Source organism: Morone saxatilis, unplaced genomic scaffold (assembly GCF_004916995.1).
Source record: "Morone saxatilis isolate NCDOM2014 unplaced genomic scaffold, NCSU_SB_2.0 Contig2, whole genome shotgun sequence".
NCBI classification, from domain to species: domain Eukaryota; kingdom Metazoa; phylum Chordata; class Actinopteri; family Moronidae; genus Morone; species Morone saxatilis.
Window position 1 is genome coordinate 8,228,169 of NW_023339762.1, and position 16,688 is coordinate 8,244,856.

General features: G+C 40.0%; 1 protein-coding gene, 1 long non-coding RNA gene and 1 other non-coding gene across 3 annotated transcripts; all 3 read right to left on the reverse strand.

The window, feature by feature from the left end:
• Nucleotides 1–8,139: 8,139 nt before the first annotated feature.
• ppp1r15b (protein phosphatase 1, regulatory subunit 15B) lies at nucleotides 8,140–12,202 on the reverse strand. Its single transcript, XM_035664530.1, has 3 exons — nucleotides 11,774–12,202; nucleotides 9,927–11,275; nucleotides 8,140–9,058 (listed from the first exon to the last, which is right to left on the reverse strand). The coding sequence occupies exons 1-3, from the start codon at nucleotides 11,934–11,936 to the stop codon at nucleotides 8,849–8,851; spliced, it is 1,722 nt and encodes a 573-aa protein (XP_035520423.1). The 5' UTR covers nucleotides 11,937–12,202; the 3' UTR covers nucleotides 8,140–8,848.
• A 738-nt stretch (nucleotides 12,203–12,940) lies between these two features.
• On the reverse strand, nucleotides 12,941–13,068 carry LOC118331105. The gene has a single exon (XR_004796865.1). It is a non-coding gene; the product is annotated as a small nucleolar RNA SNORA19 (small nucleolar RNA).
• A 1,271-nt stretch (nucleotides 13,069–14,339) lies between these two features.
• LOC118330105 lies at nucleotides 14,340–15,162 on the reverse strand. Its single transcript, XR_004796813.1, has 3 exons — nucleotides 15,060–15,162; nucleotides 14,508–14,556; nucleotides 14,340–14,408 (listed from the first exon to the last, which is right to left on the reverse strand). It is a non-coding gene; the product is annotated as an uncharacterized LOC118330105 (long non-coding RNA).
• Nucleotides 15,163–16,688: the final 1,526 nt, after the last annotated feature.

The following is a 16,688-nucleotide window of genomic DNA, read 5'->3' on the forward strand; positions in this document are numbered from 1 at the left end:
CCACGAACAAGGACACACAGGAGCACCTGATGCCAAGCTCAGCCAATGTCATTCAGTTGTACAATTTTTTTTTATTTAACAAGGTTGATGTTCAAGGTTTCAGTCATTGTGGGGTTTTCCTATAATTTGTATTTTTTATTTAGATGTGCTTTTTACATTTAAATATGCCCAGAGGGCCATGGCTTCATTTCTCATATTATTTATTCAACCATCATTTTTAATTTTTTATGAAAAAATATATGATATGATATCTGCATATGTATATACACATATCAGCCATAACATTATGAGCACCTGGGCACCCTGGTGGTCTTAATGTTCTGCAGGCCCCAAACCAGACAGACTGTTGATGCACTGTGGGTGTTCTGACACCTTTCTCATTCAGAACCAGCATTAACTGTTTCAGCAGTTTGAGTTACAGTAGCTCGTCTTTTGGATCGGACCTCACGGGCCAGCCAATGCAACCAATGTTATGGTTGATTGGTGTAAGTTGGATATGAAAAACGTATCGTTGAATGACTTTAAACATTCACTTTAAAGGACCAGTGTGTAGGATTTAGTGGCATCTAGTGGTGGAGTTGCAGATTGCAACCATCGGTAACTGTTCTCTCACCTTAAGTAGGAGAGCGTGTAGAAGAAACTACAGTGACAGCGAAACAAAGGGCCTATCTAGAGCCAGTGTTTGGTTTGTTAATTCTGGGCTACTGTAGAAACATAGCTGTTCAACAAACAAACAACACAATGATTCTTATTTGCAGGTAATTATACAATGAAAACATACTCTACTTATGAATATTATATTACATTTCTGACAAAAGTCTGCTAAAATTGTATTTTAATCTAATTTTGATTCATCAGATCACCAGATGTCTGTAACCATGAGGCTACTGTCAGCTATTATTAAGTTATTACACAAACTCCACCCATCCAACCAAGCAGCACAAAACAATAATTATTTGAAATGATTATTTGCATGTACCATGTATTGTAGGTCTGCTCTGCGCTGAGCAATGTTACTGTTGAAAGCAGACTGCAAGGCAGTTTACCATTTCTGGTGATATAGTTAAAATGAGTACAAGACAATAACGCTAATAGCAAGACTTTCATCCAGATTCTTGCCAATTCACCACAAAGGGAAGTAATGATTGCAATATATAAATCTTTTTAATCGTTTTGTTCGAGCACCATATTACCCAGAACTATTTCATCATGGTGAAGGAATTCTGAAGTAATTCATGGCTAATCCAACCTGTGTTTATTTAACAATACCACAAAGCCTGTTTTGGCTTCAAGCCCTCAGCAAACAAAGCCTTCAAAAAGAGAGAGAGGTAAAAAGAGACAAATGTGCACAGAAACAATATAACTATTGATCCGGCGGTCTTTCTCTCTCTCTCTTTCAAGGATTCAATAAGGAGTTTGAGGGTCTTTGCCCTCGTCCATATTGCGTCAACATCAGCTGGCAGAGCAGCAGAAACCTCAGGTGGCAAAGAAATTCAGAGAAACGTTCCTACACTGTACACTAAATATGCACACACAGCTCAGCCGTACACATTTCTGGCACTGTTCGCCCCATTGTGTCTTATGTAAATGTGGGGTGAATAATGCATGGCTTGGCTCCATACGAGAGATTGCGACTTGGGTAACAGCCGGCAGGCCTGACGGAGCTTGGCCCCTCCTGCTCAGACTTCCTAAATTTAAAAGCTAAATTTATCACCTGAGGGAGCCTGGTGGATTCAGAGCCTAACCTTTAGACTCCAAACAAAAATCAGAGAAACAAAAACACTCTAGTTGTTTTGTGAGTAATTTAAACTCAGATGGTTAGCTCAATCTCAACCTGTCCAGTCACTTGCAACACCTGGAAACATGGAAATAGTTTTTACATGACATAAATGAATCATAATATACAATTATATCAATCTTGTGATATAGACATCAAAAGAAATGGGAGTATAGAGCCAAGCATCAAAGTAGAGTGTTCATTCTTGACCCTGAAACCACATATCTGTGGTAGAGTATTATAAACAAGGTTCACTTACTTTTCCCGGACCTTTCTGCCATTTTGTTAGTCCACAACCAAATGTTTGTATAGATCACATGAGCAGAAAAAGCTTGTTTGACTTAAGTTTAGAATTTCCTATCACAAATGTCAGTGTTTCACTACCACAATAATACTGACAGGGTTTGCTGTATCCAGCAGCTTCAAGTAAACAGAAAACTGTGTCTTAAATGATCTAATTTTAAGTTTCTATAATACATTTCAGAAGACTCAAGAAAACTTACAAAACCATCTGAAATATTTTCTATATCACTCTGTCTCCCTCTGGTGGAATTCAGGTGTCAAATAGACGGTTCTGGTGGTATACTGATTCCTTTTATTTAAATATCTCATAAAATCCAATGACATGTCAACAGTATATTAAAAGGCAACACACCTTAAGGAACTTTCTGATGGGAATCATTATAGAAAATATTTTCTTATAATTTCCAGCACTTTTGTTGCATCAGATTTCATTCCAGCTGTTCACAAAAACAAAAACATCAACAGACCAGGAGATAAACTAAATGTTTTTGGTCAACTGAATTTTGGAAGAGCAAGGAAAGTGACCAGGATTTACTGCAACGGACAGCACAAAATGTCGACATGTTTCTATGTGACTGAAAACTCCTCCCATGTTGTCCCAGAGTCACAGGAAAAACACATTAAGATTATCATGTTTACGGGATGTGGGAGGAAATCAGAAGATTATTTTTTGTACACTACTATGTAATGTGAATGAAAGAGACAAAAACAATATTTAAAGTCCTGTATATCCATACAGACATGTTTGTTGTGATTAGGTTTTGAGATATTATCTGTAGCTTACACAGCACAAATAACAACCGTTCCTGGTGGTAATTCATGTCACGTTGTAAACAAATTATCTAAGAATTACCTTCACACATCTGCCCACTGTCAATGTCTCGACAGTAAACTCCCTCAAAACCAGGTCTGTGAATTACTAAGAGCATCTGTGCTATTGAGCATTAATCAAGTGTAGTGAGCTGAGTCACAGCCAATATCTTCCAGCATTGGCAAATCACAGACCATTTTGAAAGATGAGATCTGGAGCACACCAGAGCTTTTAATAAGGTGCAGAAGCAATTTTGTCCCCATGTTCCATTGACATAGAAATAAGATGTGGGTTAAAGGTCAGTCATGAATTCTCGTTTCACATCTATATGGTTCATACAAGAGGTTTCATTCACAGCTGCTGGTGGTAAATCTAATGTAATGAGTGAGGACTGAACAGCTGTCTGCTGGACCTTCAGCTTCCCCATTTACCCCAATGGCATGAGTGCAGCTAACTTTAGCATGGGCAGCCCCACTGACAGTGGAAACTCTGACCAGTCTGAGGGTTGTGCACCATCGCATCAATCTTTGTTTATTCACGCTGTCTGATAGGTGATGATGATGATGTCACATTGACAAGTTTTTTTTTAGTTTATGAGAAACTTCATCATGACTATTTGTCTGATGAAACACTTTAACAACCCCACCAGATAAGGTCCTGAATTAGCCTGCATCACAAATCATCTTCCTTAGGATTTTGACAAAAACAAACAACTGCAGCAGGTTTAATGCCCTGCCAACCCAGATCATCCAAGGAAGTTCCTAAACTTAAATGTAAGGCTTTGTGACCATAAGCTCAGTTCTTTACTCAGACAACCGCTGCTGCTGGTCAGTCAGAAGCTCCTCCATCAGCCAGATCAGAGTGGGGGAATCCCCCAAAAGCAGCTTAGTTGTGTATTGGATTACAGTGTAATTGCTGTTCTGTTCAATCCGCTGAACTAACATGATTTCCCTGTTTACATGATTCTTGTGGACCTTATTTGAATATGTTTTTTCCCCCTTTTTAGTACAGTGATCTTACACAAAGAGGAGGTCAGTTGCTTTGACGCAGAGGCGGGCAGAGTTTGCATCATTACATTTGATGCTTATCATAATATATCCAACACTTCTCCAACTGCCTCCACATGACCAGTACAGTCAATCTATGAGTCCTGAAGCCACTGTGCAAGTTGTAAAATTATTAGATTTAAATGTTTTGGTGGGCAATATAAAAATATGAAAATATCTTTTTATTTGGAGTCAAAATCAATTTCTGGCCTGTTTATTCTTATTATAGCTGTCTACATATTCTACTGGCTCTAACAGATACAGGAGACACAGTTACACTTGATAAATGATCAGCAGGATGAAAGGCTTTCCCTGAGCTTCTATCTTTTTTACTGTAAAGGTCTGAATTTAAGGCAAATGAACAGTAAGTGACTGAAAACCTTTTCTTTTGGCCTTGATGTTGTCAGTCTTCCCACATGAGGGCAGCAGAGTTACATAGTTATTGTCTGAGGTACAGACACTGTGTGTCCAAATATGGCAGTCTGAGTATGGAAGGAAGCTCCAAATATGGCACATGCATTCAAGAGGTATTTTGATGTCAACGTGACTAAACCCAAAGACCTGTTAACTTTTTCAAAAGTGACTACAGTCCCAACAAATGTAATTAACCTATTTATATATTTTTGAATGATGGGCTCAGGGGTGGAGTCATGATGCATTCAAGGGGAATCAGCTTAGTCAGGGTTAGGGCACCGTACCACATTTTGTCCACTGGTGGGGCATCTCACAGTGCACTTCATCTTGGTTTCATCTGCCATAGAGGCATCCAAGAGGGCACTTGCAGGTTGTTTTTTTTTGGCACTGGGGCGGAGGGGTGGTGAGTGCATCTGGTGTATCACTGATAACATTGAAATAAAGTGCAAAAGTTATTTCACAACAGTTATTTTGGACGTAACTGCTTGAATGTTAGACAGTGACACCTCTTACTTACATTTCAATTAGCATACAATAAATCTGACTCAAATACAATCCCCTGCAGTTTGATGGGGGAAAGGCTGACATGTGATTATTGCTCTTTTGTGGCTTCCCCTTGCTGTCATTCCTGAGTAAACATTATGTGTGTTGTGTCACGTACCAGATAAGAGGTTTGCCCCCCCTAGTGGCTCAAATGAAACACTACACCCATTCTGCACTGACCAAAAAAATCCACTGACAGTAAGGGCTCTGTGTGTAGCCTGGGTGGGTGTTGGTCAGACACACTAATCCTCATGACCATGTGTTGGAATAGATAAGTGTTTACCACGTACGTGTGCATGTCTCGCTGTCACATACTAGTCTTACTGTCTCTCTCATAATGAGTGAGTTGGATATATGTGGACATAATAATGTTCAGCATGGTAATGATAGTGTTTATTCTCTTAATGGCTGTTTTCATTAATCCTCTTATAGTGACTGTAAGTCAGTCCTTATTCTGCTGAGGACTTCTGGAGCCTCTGAGCCAGATCAGATGCATTTATGTGAAAGTATAAATCCCCTGAGGATCCTGACTGTGAAATGTACATAAGCATTGGATATACGTTAATGCAATTCATAAAAATAAAGTGTAACTTAAATGTTTAAAAAAAGAATGTGTAAAAGAAAGAAACAAAATGACACATAAAAAGACAGATGAGGTGTGGGTTCTGCAGAAGTTTCAGGGGTTCATATGTGGTATTTTCCATGTTATCTCTACTGTACCATACACAGGAAGATTAGCTTTGTTGCCTTTTGCATTTCGTGCAGTCTCTCTATATGAGTCGGTGTGAGAAACAATAGCTGCTGGTAGATTGCATCATCAGCTAATTGTGACCCAGGAGATACCCTTCTCAGGCAGGCGAGTGAGAGGGGCAACCACGTGTGTGTGTGTGTGCAGCTAAAAACCCACTGCCTCTGCTGCTGCTGCCGATTCTACCGCTGCTGCAATCACCTGCAATCCTTTCAACGCCTCGCCACTCCTGCCGGTTGCCTGGAGACGGGGTCGCCTAGGCCACAGAGCTAATGATACTGGAAGAGGATGAGGAGGAAGAAGATGGAGACAAAGATACAAAGAGTGTGGAGTGGGAGCGATAATGGAGGAGCAGGTGGCATATTAATCCTGTAACTAGGAATCACACATTCAGTTGCTTCTGGCAGACATTCTGCGTCCTGCTGAAGTGCCCTTGAGCTGGATACCAAGTCCTCTGCTCTGGATAAAAGCACCTTGTGGTGTTTTCACTAACAGCTAAATCTGAAACATGGATGGCATGCAGAGGGAGCTCAGACAGACAAATGGGACCACCCATTGCCTTGTCCTCACACACAAAATATAAAAACAGATATTAGAGTTTGTTTTTTACTTCTAAGCTCACAGCTAATGTCATAAAGTCAGCTGCACAAACCCCAGGAACAAAGGCACAGTGTCTAGATAATATACACTCTTGACTAAAATGGTTCAACAGGCTTGCATCATGGGAAACCCCTGTTGTGACGGCTGTAAGCAGATTCAAGGTCCATTTACCTCAAAGTGCTTTACAAACTGTACAGCATATCACTCTGTCTATCCTTTGGGCATCTCTTTAACAATAAATAGAATAATACATAATAATAGAATAATACATTGTTGTGTTTCTTTTAAACACATCATTTTTTATATTCTGGACTGCACTCTGAGCTGACTGGTTTGTTGAATGTCTGGTCAGATGTCGTTGCATCTTATAGCTATCCTTAGTCAGACTTTTAAATGATTAAAGGCAACTCCTTGAAAATGGTTTCCTTGCTTCATACCCGAGTATTTTCCTGATGCGGTGAAAGACTGACTAAAGGGACATCATAGACCCTCCACTATGCTGTGAAATGTATAAAATGCTTCAGGTAATTATTAGTATGAACTCTTTTAATATATTTTAAACAATTAAAGGGATGTTTGAGTTTTCTTTGGCTCGAATTCAAACCACTAATGCCAACAAAGAACCATAATTTTTCTGTGTGCAACACCAGCAGGAGATCAATTTACATACACAATATGTGGGAGGGAGGACGCGGGGACATCATCAGCAAAAAGACCCACCGCTGGGTTGACACAGCAACAGTGTCAGCGATTGCTCACCTTTGCACCATCTCTGTGTATGTGTGTATGAGTGAGTGTGTGTACAGGAGGGGTGGTGTGTGGGGAGAGCGTCTGAGACCTGCTAATTGATTTCATCTCTCTGGAAAGTCATTTCATCATCCTTGGTGTTTTTAACCCTTGTCTTACGACAGCCTTACAGCAGTCAGTCTGCACGGAGACTCACAGCCCTCTGGGAAATTATATGCTCCTGAGTGTGTGTGTGTGTGTGTGGTGAGGGGAGCAAGAGAAAGAGAGAGAGACAAGGCACATGAGAAGGAAGCAATGAAGGAGCCCTAGAAAGAGGCAGGGGTTAGGATGGATGAAGGACGCAAAAACCCACGTACAGATGTGTTTCTACACTGCAGACATTTAACTGGACCTTAAATGCTTCAGGCACAGTGATGAGGAGCAATACACTGCAGACATACTGCACAACCCAGTGCAGTGAAAGAAGTCTCGACCTTTAGTTTAAAACTGGGCTAGGTTATATATAACTGTTGTTTCAATGACTACACTTGAAAATAATGCTTAAATGAGACAAAGACTTTTCAGTTTTAGTGTAGGACTCCTAATGTCTTTTAACTTGCAAAGCACCAAATCAGTGTAGACCATGGAAGGTGCAGTACAGTGTGTATAACGCAATAACAAAGCAAAGGTTATGCAGTTACCTTATTGTCACCGCAGGTGGAAGTCGCGAACAGGTGCATACCCTCACACACCCAGGCTGAACGCACTGGGTGTGTCCTAACTGGATGAGAGGTCAAACTAATTTGTTTGGCCACGGTGAGGCTGAAGGTGCTGCCTATGTGTCACTTCAAATATCCAGACTTTGTCCTGCTTTTCTGCACATTTCTGCTGTATTCACAGCTGAAACCGCAGACTGTGGATGTGTTTTAATCCTCTGAACATCTGAATATGTGCACTATTGCATGCATGTTTACTTCAAAAACAAAACAACCCCCTGAGATATTTGACTTAGCGTGTTTGTGTTTACATACTTCTGGGACCTTTTGTCTCCATGCAGGAAATGGCAGACTGTCACGTAATTCAAAGTAAGCTGTGTGTTGTTTGCTTTTCTCTTTTAGTTAAATCTATGTTACAGCTTGTGTGCCTCTTGCAACTGAAAAACAAAGAACAATGACAGTGTAACACATTTTATTGATTTGACAAAGCATTTAATAACAAATTTGCTACAGATGATTTTGATATATTTTTGGCTACAGGATGTTACCATAAGAAGCGGCGTGAGTTACATAGGACAAAGTGTTTAAATCTTTCCCGTCAAATATAACAAAGATATCTATTTCCACACTGCTATTATGTGCCATCGAATAAGAAAACACAAGACAACTAAAATAATTTAACAATAAGACAAAAAACTGCACCAGAACTTTATATGTATACATCATGCTCAAACAAAACTCAAAGACACTTTGCACTGTGAAGCTCTGCTTTCTTATGATATCATCATCTACTTTTAACTTCTAGATTTCACTGTGGTTTGTTCACACATAGAAAAACACATAAAAACAGTAAAAAATAAAATAAATGACAAGCTCCATAGGGCATAAATAAGTTACATTACTAGGTCATCGGTATATAAGGCATACAAAAACATTCCACACATTAATGCTGAGGTTAATATGAGAAAGTGTCAGTCAGTGCAACAGTCCCACAATGTATAAAACCTTTTGAGGTACAAGGTTGTTCAACTTGACACCAAATATTAAAAGTTGGCCTAACAACAAATTTCTGATTGGCCTAAATCAAAATCACTGTTGCATTGCAACCAATCACAAGTTCTCATCCGAAAAGGAAATAAAACATTCAGTATTGAGGATTTCTATTCAGTTCAAGGCACCGTCCAGATACGCCCGGATCCTCTCTCTGTGGGTCTGGGTGAAGCAGCGGCCAATGGCCTGCTCTGTTTCCTGGATCCGCCTCCTGAAGCGGTCCCGGTCTCGCACCATTTCTTCCCAGTGTCCTTTACGAGATGCCTGTCGAGCAAATGGCCAGGTCCGCATGACATGGACTTGGACTAGAGGAGAAAATCGCACCTGAAATGCAGAGGAGATTAAGACAAAGAGTCAATACATTTTGTTAAAACCATACTGATGGTTAAATGATATGTACTGTGTGTGTGCTGCTATTGGGTTTATTAGGGATATATATAAACTTCAAATAAATGATCGTTACCAGAAAATACCCTACAAATTAAAAAACACAGTGAAGACAACGTACTTTCCCCAACAACAGTGACGGGGTACACAGGTGTGTAATCAGAATCAGTCTGATGTAACAGTGCTTTAACTCACACGGTATTCAAATTGGCTATGCCACTTCATTAAGTCCATGTGGAAGTGAAACTCTCTGCTGATTCGTTTGAATCACATGACTGGCTTAGTCATGACGACCAGCGGGGTTGCTAACCGACAACAAACAACTCAGCTTAACACACTGTTCAGTACAGTTTGTGTCTACTGAAGCAGGAACGAACCCTGATCCTAGATACTGTGGTTCACAGGAGCTTGTAAAAGCGAGCAGAAAACACTCCTTTGTAATTAAAACATTAACTTAATCACATGCTCTTCTGTATCTACTTGGGCCGATAAGCCCGAGGGGGGAAAACAGTCATCTACCATAAAGCAATGCTGTATTACTCAGCTTTGAATACTCGGACATTTTGAAAGGAATCTGGTTTTCACTTGACATCCCAATACATGTTTTTGACTTACAATTTGAGCCGTTTAGTCTACCATGAAATAAAGTTACGTTCACTTAACCGCTCGTCTTGCTGGCCTCTTTCAGTGCTCTGTAGTATTAACAGAGTAGACTATTTTTATTCCTAACCCCACAGGGGTCTCATTTAGTGCATCATCTAATCCTGTCTGCCAGTGTAACTATGAACTGTTATTAGATAATGACCTGTTTCTGGGTGCTGCTGGCCTTGCTTTCCTTCTCCTCTGGCAGTGACTGAGGTGTTTGTCTGGGCTTTTTCCAGGGCACCAGTGTTTTGTCTGGATGGGAGTGATGCTTTAAATGTCTTTCGGGCAGGGAGGGCTTAGTGGCTCTCGGTCTTCGGGGTGTTTTTGCCTCTTTTTCACATTTCTTGCCCTTTGTGGGTACACTTTTTGTGTGGTGGACTTGAAGGGCACCAGAATCTTCTCCAGACTGTAGCGTTGTTGTTGTTGTTGTTGTTGTGGTTGCTGGGGAGCTCTGGAGGCAGGCCTGAAAGTTGAGAGGGTGGTACGGGTCGTCCTTTGAGCAGAGAGATTTCCACAGCTGCTCTTCTTCGTCATCCTCAGAGGAAGGAGGGAAGCTGCTCTCCCTCTCCTCAGTGTCTGTGTCCGACTTGGGGGGAGGTGCGGGAAGTGCGGCCTGCTCTCCAGAGACTGTGGTGGTGGTTTGAGGCGTTGTGCTGCTCACTGTGCATGCAGTGAAACACATGGGATTGTAAGGGTCATGACTGCTGAAAAACTCCAAGAGCCTCTCGCTCTCCTCGTCCATGTCGGGGCTCGAACCGTCAGAACTGGCCCAACTGCTCCAACTGCTCTCGCTGTCGGAGCGACTGACCCAGATATTCAGGCCTCGGGGCCCCGACATCTCCTCGCCGGCCTTGCTCACTGACACGAGGTCAGTATCACTGCTGCCCATCGCTTCGCTTTTACTCTTCCCCATGTTTGTGTTTGTTGAAATGCACGCAGAGAAAAAGAAGGGGTTGTACGGATCACTGGATTTCGACAGGGACTCCCAGAGAGCCTTACTCTCCTCACTGTCGAATTCTACTACGTTCTGGTCTTCCTCGCTGCTCCAGTGAGAGCTTCTCTCCTCTTCTGAAGTGTCCTGTTTGAAAACTTTCTCACTGCTTTTATGGCAGGCGTCGCTTGAACTAGAGCTGTCGCTGCTCGATACAAAGATGTTCCAGTCGCCCGGGAAGCCCATTTTCCAGCTGGATTGGTGTCCTAGAAAGATGCCGTCTTCTTTGCCAGTTGTTCTGGACACAAAGTCGTCCACTAGTCCGCAGCACAGGTCGTCAGCGCGCAGACTGGACAGCAGGGCCTCAGCGGTGGATTTCCCAGTGAACGGGTCGCTGACGTCAGCACAGAAGTTAGAGAGGGGATTCGAACCTCCAACCATCACTCCGTTGTCTCCGTCAAACAAGGAGGAGAAGAGGAAGGATTCAGTTGGGTTTGTTGCCGTGCTCATGTGCTGGATGTGCTGACCTGTCTCGTCTGTGATTCTCACGTGAACCTCGAACCTGAACATCTGGAAAACTGGAAAAAAAAACAAAAAAAAAACAGGAGGACAATGTTATGAGTGGATTGAAATTCAAATCTCCTTTAGGTCATCATGAAAATCACTATTATTATTGGTCACTGCTCATTTTAAATAGGCAAATCATATATTATAATAAAACAACCAACACAGGGCTGGGTGATGAGGAAACAGATATTTTGAATTACTTGCTTGAATTACATTGGAAGTACCATTAAGTGATAATTAATAACTTGATTAGGACGTAAACACGACATGACAACTAGCTCCTGTCTCTGCCAATGGATAACTGGACATAAACACTTAGTTTGACCGTATATGGTATTCATAAGGGTTGTTATAATGTTGCACTGCCGTTACAGTATTAATAAAAAGGACAGTGTCATGTAGTGACTGAACGGCGATTACAACGCTTTGACCTCACGACAGTACAGAGGGGCGGAGATTATACATTTAAAAAAACATTACACCAACTTTTAATTTTACTTTCGTCTTACCCGATATGAAGGTGTAGTAAATGACCTGAACCAGCAGCCGAAGCTGTTCCCACAACACGGTGAGCATCTGTTTGGTCCAAGGCAGAAGCGCCATTCCTCCGCTACCAAACCTCTCTATCGCCGTCCGTTCAGAACCCTTCTCGGGACCAACTATCGTAGCCATTTTTTTTTTTTTTTAGCTCTGTCCTCTGCTCGGATCGTGGCGGTGATGTTGAAAAAAAAAATCCTCACGTATTCTGGTATTCCTCGTCGAAAACCAAGAGATTTCGCGTATTTGTCAGTGACCGATATGCGTCGATGTGCTGTCGCTTCATTTTCCGGCAAGTCTGTGCCATTTTCTTTAGTCTCCTTCGTCAAATGCGCTCATGTGTTTTCTCCATGTTTATCAGTCGTGTTGTCTTCGTTGAGGTGAATGTCTCGATGTTGCAACACGATCTCTTAAAAGAAACCAGCCTGACGTCAGGCGCCGCTGATTGGACAGAACGGGTTTCACTTACCGAACCTCCCGCCCACAGGTTACGTAACGTCTGACGCGTGGAAAGTGCCCGTAACTTCCTCGCCCACCAGGAAAGCCCTTTCTATTGCCTTTTACATTCATAACATTAAAATAATGGGTTAAAACGAAATTAGCTAATTCAGGAAAGGTAAGGAGGACTCCTAGCAAACTTTCCTTCAAATAAGGGTGCAGTTTCACTTTCCCACAAGTATTTATTTTAAGTTTATGTTACTACACATACACACAATGTCTGTTAATGAGCTGCTATTACACCAAAAGCAATGGTTTTATCACTAAAGCACTCATTTTTACTAGATTCCAAAGTGTAAATACAAAATCTGCAAAATACAAGACAACACAAGACAATTTCCAATTTAAATTCTTTTATTAATCCAAAAAGTGTTGAGTTTATGCCACCAGAGCAGAAGCTGTAGAAGACTCGCTGTGAACAGAGAGAGAAGACAAACCATTAGAGGGAGCACTCTGCTAAATTACCAGCCCAGTATGTAGTGTCAGTTTCTGTAGTGTATGCTATATAATCAATGTGACCAATCACAATCCTTACATTTAGTTCCAAGCATAATTACCAAAAAAAAAAAACGTACTCCGAAATAACAGTTTAATGTCTAAAATATAATTGAATATAGAGGAAAGCATCTAAAACATCATTTCACTGTGTGAAGGGGACTGGCAGATGTGGCACCAAGTAGCCACTCTGCTAATTTACCTCCAACCTTTTTCTAGCACAGAAGAAATATCACTACTCTCAATAAGAAGAGCAGGACAATGAATTGTGCATCGTTCCATGCATGTATGCTAATGAGGAACAGCTTGTTTCTATGGACACGTGTTTGTCATCATTTTTAATAACAAAAAAGAATTGACTTTTTAAAATGTTTGCCAAATTACATTTTATCAGCAAATTCGGATTAGAAAAGGTGCATCCGACTCATCATACTGTCTCCAGAAAAGAACATCGGCAGGTGGCAAACTGGCCACATACAAAACTGACCAGCATTTGACTGGTGACAGATGTTCTTTTTCCAACCTAAATATAACAAGTAAAGCTTGAGGGATGAAAAATATTTAGCAGGAAGGGATTCAATAGTTTTATTAAATGACATCTTAATCTGTTTGTGTCAGAGTGCCAACTTTACCCTTTACTTTACCATTAATATATACTGCAATACATTTTTTGTATAAAATTACAACACTAAAAAGGTTAAAAAGTAGTCTTCATGAACCCACTTACGTTATTACTAGAGAAAATCATTACAGAGACCCCCAAAATTCCACCCTGCACTTTGTCTCTTGTTTTAATGTAAGATTTTTGTTCACTTGGTGTGCACAGACTGCTGACCAGTGTTGTGTCTGAACTGTGCTTTGTTCTGGCCTGTGCTAGTTAACATCCCAGTGGAGCAAGTTCACAAAGCGTACTTGGCAGCTGATGTGCAATGTAGTATTGCAGAGAGTAGCGGTGCGCTGTGTTAGTTTAATGCAATAGCAAGCTAGATACTCATTTTATATATGCTACAGCATGTGACTGTTGAATTAGTGAAGTTATCACAACATGCCCTATTGGATATGGATATACACTGTGTCTAAGTGGTGAACGTTAGTAAGATGTAAAATTATTCAATTTGTATTCACTTTACAATTTGACAGTGGTCACATCAGAAGCTACAGACACCTGTTATTAAAATGTCTGTTTAAAAAAAAAAAAACTGTCTCGTATGCAAGAGTTGTAAGAGTTTTTAACAAAACTGTTTTAAATGCCAAAATGTTGGTAATCTTTGTTTTAAAGAAAACGGTTTAACTATAATTTTGTTGCTATTATAACATTCACACTGTATGAAGAAGATAGCGAACATGCTAGTTCTGCTATCACACACTTACCAGGCCAATGCTACACAAAATGAAATCTACTTTAAAACAACTGTATGAACTATTAAACGGCTATATAGCTCGTATTCACACCGTCAGTGAGCAGATCACCATTACACACACACACACAACCATTAGTGAGTTTCTAGTCCTATAATGTGTCCAGAAGCACTTACCGATCTGAGAGGGGGTCAGACCCTTTTTGGCCAGCTTGAAGATCTGCTCTTTGACATCATCAGATGTGAGCTTCAGCCACTGCAAGTGATATTTAAAATGATTGCCACATGAACGAGACGACCAAGAAACAATTGACTAATGTAACTGTACGAGACTAGAACACATGTATGTACTCACAGTGGGGACACTGCGCCTGTAAGGCAGAGCTGACTGGGACAAGCCCTTTCTGTAAAAGAGACAGACATGGACTGGTCAAACACTACGGCAGCGAACAGAGAACAGAAAACATCACATGTGAGTTCAACAGCAACGAAGGAAACCAGTTTCTCGATGGGCCAGCTAACGATAGCTTAATAGTCATGCTAGTGATAGATATTGTAAAACCTCTCAAGTTCTTGCCTTACAGGGGTTTAATGTCTTCGTCAACAACATGTAAAATTCTTGCATTTGGGATGTAATTGTATAATATATAACTGTCTAACTTTAAAGCCGAAGTCGTAAAGAAAAACTCGCGGTGAGCCGCCAGTGTGGTCGGCTAATGCTAGCTAGCTGGAGATGGATGTCGATCTAAGGGAGCAGATATTTAAGTGATTTTCTCCTTTCTGGGTTGCAATGAACGGCTCAATTTGGTCCTCGGCCACTCATAACATGTTTAGAAACCATATCGTACCATGAAAACCGGTCAAACGATATAAAATATTAACTTTAAACGATAAAAAGGGAGCTCACCCGGGAGCGTGCATGCGACCCATGATGGCGGTGGAGGAAGAGAGGCCGCACACGCGACAGAAAATGGTATTTTGCGCCTGCGTCGGAAATGACGCAATGACGCAAAGAGTAGCGTTATTGACGCTGCCAACGCACTCAAGACGTAGACCTTGTTATGATCTCAGACCGCTTCTATTGCATTACTATTTCTGTTAAATGTTATAGTGTTTTTTTAACATTGAATCCACCGCTCATAGCGTTATATTTATTTTTTTTTGTCTTTTTTTGTTTATTCTTCTATTTTACATATGTGCTTACATATATGTTACATATGTGTTCCTTTTAGTACGCATACCCATGTTTTATACTTTATTTGTTGTTGTATTATAAGAAATAAAGAAGAGAAAACTAAAACAGCTCTCTTGTAATGTGTTACAAAAGATAAATTATCACATTAATAATTATATTATGTCATGTAGGGATCAACTGGGTGACATCTAAGTATTAGGAAGTAATGTAAACAGCTTTCCTGTTTCAATTCTTTGCTATTTGAAATTGAAATTGAAAAAAAATTGAATTGAAGTTCATTGTGTATAAAAAGTTTTTGTTTGCAGATTTAACATTTTACAATATTGTGTCAGTACAATATTAATTTAAGTTGCATGGGTTTTAGGAGTGGCCCTTTGTTTGGTCTTTAAGCTCTGTAGAGGCGTGCTGTGTCAAAATCTATTCTTAAAGTTGTGTTCCAGTGCAAGACTGCTGGATGGCGCCTTTGGCTCTCAGGAAAAATATACTTTAGGTACTGTCTTAACTGAGTTAGTTCCACATACCGTAAAAATGACATACAATAGCATTGTTTTAATTTCCTGCATGGATAGAGGTGGCTGTTGCTCAGGTGGTAGAGATAGGTTGGTGTTTCTATCTCCCAACTCCACCTGTCCACATGTTGAAATGTCTTTGGGGAAATCACTGAACCCCAAATTGCTCCCAATATGCGTAGATAGGAAAAAAATGGAAGTTGCTTTGAACAAAACTGTCAATTAAATGTACTGTAATTGATGGAAGTGAGTGGTGGGTATCTAGATATGTGTTCTGAGGCCCTGGAGCCATGCTTGAAACTAAATCTGAAATGAACTTTATAAATACACAAACTAAATGCAACAGTAAAATGAACATTTTTCATACTGAAATGATGAAATTGGCTTGTGACTGCAGTGCCGTCGAGTTGGAACTAGCTAAATACAGATGGGGAATACAATCAAGGTAAAAAAAACAAATTCACATCTGCATTAATGGAGGTAGTCATCAGCCAACTGTAGTTATATCATGTAACTGGATATATATAAATATATATAGATTTATATTATATATTAAGTATATATCTCTCTTCTCTTCTCTCTATATATATATATATATATATATATATATATATATATATATTAATATATTATCTCTCTATATATATATATTATATAAATATAGTATATCTCTCTCTATATATATAATATATTCTTCTATATATAGCTATATATATATATCTCTCTCTATATTAATAATATATATCTTCCTATATATATATATATCTTCTCTATATATCTATATATATATCTCTATTATATCATATATATCTCTTATATATATCTCATATAT